General features: G+C 37.6%; 1 protein-coding gene across 1 annotated transcript; it reads right to left on the reverse strand.

Moving 5' to 3' along the window:
- Positions 1-206: 206 nt before the first annotated feature.
- On the reverse strand, positions 207-3,674 carry LOC111872628 (DNA/RNA-binding protein KIN17-like). The gene is made up of 2 exons (XM_033754770.1): positions 2,465-3,674; positions 207-665 (listed from the first exon to the last, which is right to left on the reverse strand). The coding sequence occupies exons 1-2, from the start codon at positions 3,381-3,383 to the stop codon at positions 430-432; spliced, it is 1,155 nt and encodes a 384-aa protein (XP_033610661.1). The 5' UTR covers positions 3,384-3,674; the 3' UTR covers positions 207-429.
- Between the last annotated feature and the right edge of the window lie 2,781 nt (positions 3,675-6,455).

The following is a 6,455-nucleotide window of genomic DNA, read 5'->3' on the forward strand; positions in this document are numbered from 1 at the left end:
GGTGGGACTGGTTAGCCACTGTTTTGGAGAACACTTCATCATTCCACACTGCCATGTGATCCAAAATTATAAATACAGGGAAACCCCCATTTAATGATTACTTGATTCAGAAGGCTGGGTAGGCTCCAAAGCCAGTCTTCACCCTACTGGGACTTGAACTCTGACCCCCAATCACAGCTCCTATATCATTCGTTGTAGTNAATTCGTTTTACTTATATGAAATGAAGAACAATAGTTAAAACTTCTCATTGGTAACGCTTCATAATTCACTGGAGACGTTACAATGATGGCTTATTAACTGAATTACAGAATTAATATCTCACTGCAAAGAGTACTGTAGCTAAATTTATATGCCTTGTTCTTATTATTTCTTACAGGATCAAACCTTCTTTAAACTTGCAAATATGTCACATTAATGTTATATCGTATTCACATATCTACATCATATAATTTACAGATATCTCCATATTCAACTTTGTCAACTATTCTGCCCTTCAAAGGGCCTGAGGATATTTCAATGGTTACACAGAATTTCTTCTGATCCAGTTCCCTAAGCATGGCACTGCAACCACGATAAGCACCATTTACAACATGCACAGGTCGCCCTATTGCTGGTATCACCGTTTCAAGATGTTCTTGGTCTAGTTTTAGTTTGTGTCCACTATCTAACATATCTTCATAGACTCAGTAGATCAGATAATTAGTCAGCTTCTTAACAATGAAGGTGCACATCCCACAATTAGATGTAGCCTTTTTGGCAGCTATCCAGATATAGTTAATGTTCCCATTACTTCAGCGGAAGTCTTAAGCACAATTTTTTCATTAAAGAATAAGACCTCTAGTGGATACGATGGGTTGTCTAATAAAATTATCAAGTTATGTGGGGCGCAGATAGTTAAGCCACTTACTCACATCTACAATCTTTCCTTAACAACAGGTATATACCCAGATAGACTAAAATACGCTAACATTATAGTATGCTTTAAAAAAGGTGATACATTTGAAATATCTAATTATAGGCCTATTTCTTTATTGACAGGTTTTTCTAAATTATTTGAAATATTAGTCTTTAATAGGCTAAAACTACATTTGACAAACAATAATATTATTGTGGATGGGCAATTTGGATTCAGAAATGGTATATCTACACAAAATGCTATCTTCAAACTAACAGAAGCTATTTATAAGGCATGGAATAACAAAGAACTAGTGGTAGGTGTATTTTGTGACCTTACAAGGGCTTTTGATTGTGTTAAGCGCAACCTACTAATCCAAAAGTTAGAACATTATGGTATTAAAGGATGTATTTTGAAATGNAGTTTCCTGGGAATGTAAGTTTTAAAAAAATTGTATAAAATTCCTTGATGCTAATTAAAAGTTTTTTAGATTGTCAATAATTAAAATTCGTAAACCATGCAGGCTCGTGTTCGTCCTCCCATCAACTCCCTTATATGGGGCAGATATTGTGCCACCTGTCTATCTTGATGTGGAGGTTCTTTATATCGTCCAGGGTTTGCTCATGGCTGCTGTGCTATTTTCACTTACAGGTCACATTGGACGGAGTGATTTATAATTTGTACAATATGAAAATTTAATATTGCTGTTTTGCACAACTCACATCAATATTCATTCTATAAATTAATTTCTAGAATATAACAAAACTAGTACTTGTCAACACTGCATTATGAGCAAAAAATTTTAAATAAAATTTTGTTCTCTGCTCTTATTTCCAACATATATTAGGCAAGAAGCCCACTGCCTTTCATGGCTGTTGTTAACGTATCTTCATTCTATCTATAATTTCATCACCCTATGGTGGGACTGGTTAGCCACTTTTTTTGAAAACACTTCATCATTCCACACTGCCATGTGATCCAAAATTATAAATACAGGGAAACCCCCATTTAATGATTACTTGATTCAGAAGGCTGGGTAGGCTCCAAAGCCAGTCTTCACCCTACTGGGACTTGAACTCTGACCCCCAATCACAGCTCCTATATCATTCGTTGTAGTTATATGAAATGAAGAACAATAGTTAAACTTCTCGTTGGTAACATTTCATAATTAACTGGAGACGTTACAATGATGGCTTATTAACTGAATTACAGAATTAATATCTCACTGCAAAGAGTACTGTAGCTAAATTTATATGCTTTGTTCTTATTATTTCTTACAGGATCAAACCGTCTTTAAACTTGTGAATATGTCACATTAATGTTATAATGTATTCACATATCAACATTATATAATTTACAGATATCTGCATATTCAACTTTGTCAACTATTCTGCCCTTCAAAGGGCCTGAGGATATTTCAATGGTTACACAGAATTTCTTCTGATCCAGTTCCCTAAGCATGGCACTGCAAACACGATAAGCACCATTTACAACACGCACAGGTCGCCCTATTGCTGGTATCACCATTTCAAGATGTTCTTGGTCTAGTTTTAGTTTGTGTCCACTATCTAACATGCATACTGTAGCTACAACCCCCTTCTTCCTGTGGTATTCGTCACCCAGACACTTTGCCATCACTTTCACAACAATTCCTTCCACCAACCAGTAATCCTTTCTGTTTATACGTTCTCTCTCGTTCTCTTCATCTTTAATGATCTCACCAAGGGCTGATAATTTCCTCTTTTCACCTCTCCTTCTTCCAGATTCTCTAGAGTCTTTTTTGTTTTCTGCTGAAGAACCATTCTTCAATGCATTACTTGCCACCAAAATATTATTTTTCATGTCCTCATCCCTTTTTCTTTCTACCTTCAAATTTACAACAATATGTTGCTCGCTTCGTCGCACAAACTCCGTGAAGACGGGTGTGTCATTCTTGGAACTTTCTTTCCCCTTCTCAATTTGCTTTTCAATAAAGGCCATCATCATCTCTTGGTCGTCTCTGTCGATCTTCTCCTTGCGGGAAACAGCTTCTTGCATGACAGTTGTTTCTGGGTCACGGTCTACATGCTGTACAAACCATCCTTCTTCACCCTCATCCACCTTGCACTTTCCTTCTCTTCCAAGCCATTTCACAAAGTCTGTCAATGTATCCCACTTTGTAGAAGTCATATGCAAATGATGACGGTCGGAGATATAGTGCTGGTACACACGATTTGCATGAACACGTTTTGTACCAAACTCATGTTTTAGTACTTCCAGGTAATCTCTTTCAAATTCTTTGGAAAAATTATTAATGTACCTGTCTGCATTATCAGCAAATAGAAGAAGTTGTCGCTGATGTGATTCTGACGTCATATGGCACCTGAAACCATTCTCGTCATGGCATTGCTTCTCGGACATCTGACAATACAAACGAAGTTTCTGGAGGCCTTTCGCCTTTATTTTCTTCGCAATATATTTGGGGGCACACACTTCATGCTTCCCCATTATGTGTAATATGTTTCAGATTCTTTATAATACTATAACAAAGACGCCAGAAACCCGGAATAGTTGAGTTATTGCTAGTATGTGGTTGACCAAAGAAATGTCTCCAGCTGCAGAAAGCAAAACACAACTGCTGAATACACAATATCCAAATTTTCTCGTGATATTGCAGCTGACGTTTCATAAAGCACTCACTTATGAACGATATATGAAGCTATAAAACCTCTTTTCCACGTTTATAGCATTCAGACACACAAAAACTAAACAACTGTCACACGTCCACAACTAGTTGTTGACCACTGTGACCAACGTTGCAAAATACAACTTTCCAATGCAGGAATTCTAGAGCCTCTAGCGGCAGAACCAGTAACTCAAAGTCACGGATCACCTCCGAATGTTTCGTACTGACTTTTGCTTGGTAGATGGCACCTCGTATGGAAGAGGTCCGTATTAATTATTTAGGCTGGATGGGCATAGCATAGGCCTCAATTGTATTTACATTCTTTTTTTTTTNTTAAAAAATCATAAAACTTATTGTTTATTATCCAACTATTTCATCGAGTGCAAAAATACAGATCAGCATACATTACCGATTTAAAGCAGTTGCGTTATAGTATAAGAAGGATTTACATGAGTAGTTTTGTGCACTCATGAAATTAAACAAGAAGTTATAAGATTTTTATTCAAACAGAGGTGGCTATGAAAGATATACGATTTAACACTCTGTAGTCACGTAAACTTAGGGGTTAACGACCTCCTATTAACGACACGATTTCTGTTGTGGGATGTTCCCACGCTGTACTTGCTCGGGCCTTCTAACTGCTGGCTTACCTCTCCAGATCCTTCAACACTCCTCTCTGATGATTTCCCATGTAGCCCCTAACCACTGTTATCATCTTGTTCTTGTACAGTTCGACTCGACATTACTCTGTGAGTACTTGCTCGAACCGGTTAGGCGGTTTCTTCTTCTTCTTTCTATCCTGAAGACGGATGCGATCTGTTCCTCCGAATCGTCGGTTAACACAATATCGACACTGAGCCAAATCCCAAAAAATTGCTTTCTTCTTAACTGGTTGATTCCCGTCTAATTTTGCTGTAATTTTGTTCGTGAAGCTCTACCACTTTCAACATATGCCTGACCATTGATTTAACGTCCCCGGATTTTATTACTAATTTGATTATCGTCAGGAACTCATTCTTGACATCGTCCTCCATCTCAATTTATTCCAACTCGTCTAAAGATTTATTTAAAACTATCTGAATTTAGAGTTGTTCCTTTGGTCAATATTGTTTGAACGTGGTTTTGATGATATACGTAATCTTCTTCCATTGCCCTCTCCCGGCGTTCCATCCAATCGGTTGGCTCGTGACGCTCGAGACTTTATTGTTTTTGCTTTTTTCAATATTATTCCACTCCTTTCGTCTTCTTGGAGTTTGAACAAAGGGGAGGTTCCTAATATTTGGTTCCGCGTACCCACGTCGGTTTTCAGAACCTAAAGAGAATGCAGGGTTCGACCGCCAGGGTTGTGACCACTTTTCTACAATTTTTAGTATTTCCAAAAATTCTACATTTCTATGAGCAATGGTTTGATTAATTTCTTTCTGTTTTTTAATTACCGGGCATCGCTCGCTGTTTGCTCTGTGGTCACCGTTACAATTTAGGTCATCTTTAATTCAAGTCCCTTCATGTTTTGCTTCTCCGCATGAGAAGCATTTACTTATGTGGCAGAATTTCCCACACTTGTAACATTGTCGTACAGCTGCAACTAAAGCTGTAAATTATATTTTCATATTGCAAAATACAAATGACAAGGCAATTCCTTAGTTGTTAGTTGTTGAGTTGTTACTAGTATATGGTTGACCAAAGAAATATCTCCAGCTGCAGAAAGCAAAACACCACTGCTGAATAGACAATATCCAAATTTTCTCGTGCCAATGCAGCTGACTTCTCAATTATGTAAGATATATAAAGCTATAAAACCTCTTCTCTACGTTTATAGAATTCACACACACACACAGAACTTAATCAACGTCTCAACTCCAGCACTAATTGTTGGTCACTGTGACCAACGAAGAAAGATACAACTTCCCAAAACAGTAATTATAGATTCGGGTCACCTCCGAAGGGTTCTTTTTACCTTGGCACTACAGCCCCAGTGGGCCTGGGCCTACCTCCATGAACTTCTCGGTTCACTTCGGTTCCTCCGAAAGTTACTTACCGAATTTGTTTGGTAGATGGCACTTCGGTTGTATGAGTTTAACCTTCGCTACCTGAAAGTCAAAGGGTGAGGCGTCTATACAGAAGCTGCTCAACCTTGATTGCTGAGATTCGATATAAAGAAACAATTAGTAATATTGTACTGGAATAGACACAGTTGAGAGCGTAACCAAACAACGAATAATAGGAGCAGATTGAGAACACAAAGGGTTGTGTTAGAATAAAACATTAATTTTTGTATTCTGCTGAATTTTACTTGACTTTCTACCTTAAGTGACATGTAATTGAAATGCCTGTTTCGAACAAAAATACAACGGCTGGAAGTTCAAGTGCTTCTGACCGTGGAACTACCCAAATAAAATTGGCGGTAGAAACAAATGACGAAGCTGGGTAATCAATTGTGATGGAAGAAATGAATCATGCAAAGTAAAAGAATAAGATTGTTAAACCAAATGAGAGTTTTGGGGGAAAACTTACCAGAATTTTCAACAGAAGAGGAGCTGATGGCACAATTTAGCACTGTTAGGAGCCGTAATAAATCAAGGAAATCGGTAACCGATGACTTAAAGCAAGGTACTAATAGACACCAAAATCTAATTGAGTCACGGAATGATAATGAAGCCAAGGAAAGAAGAGATTAAGAGACAGTTCAACAGGCAAAGTCTAAAGCACAGAATCTGGGAAATTAAAGTATAAACAATGGAAAGTAAGATCTGGCAGAAAGTTTCAAGAGCAACAGAAATGGAAAATTCAGTGACCTACGTTTTAAAATGTACGATAAAGGGACGTAAAGAATCCATATATATATCAAGAAGCCTGATTCTCCATCATTGAAAAGAAAAGGGGGAAAAAAATGG

The sequence above is a fragment of the Cryptotermes secundus genome, unplaced genomic scaffold, assembly GCF_002891405.2.
Source record: "Cryptotermes secundus unplaced genomic scaffold, Csec_1.0 scaffold2157, whole genome shotgun sequence".
Classification (NCBI taxonomy): Eukaryota; Metazoa; Arthropoda; class Insecta; order Blattodea; family Kalotermitidae; genus Cryptotermes; species Cryptotermes secundus.

Bases quoted from the DNA above. Each gene is read 5' to 3' on its own strand.
- LOC111872628 (XM_033754770.1), bottom strand. From the start codon at position 3,383: ATGGGGAAGCATGAAGTGTGTGCCCCCAAATATATTGCGAAGAAAATA. The intron at 666-2,464 runs ATAGTGGACACA...AAGATATGTTAG, and splicing joins AGCTACAGTATGCATGTTAG to ATAGTGGACACAAACTAAAA.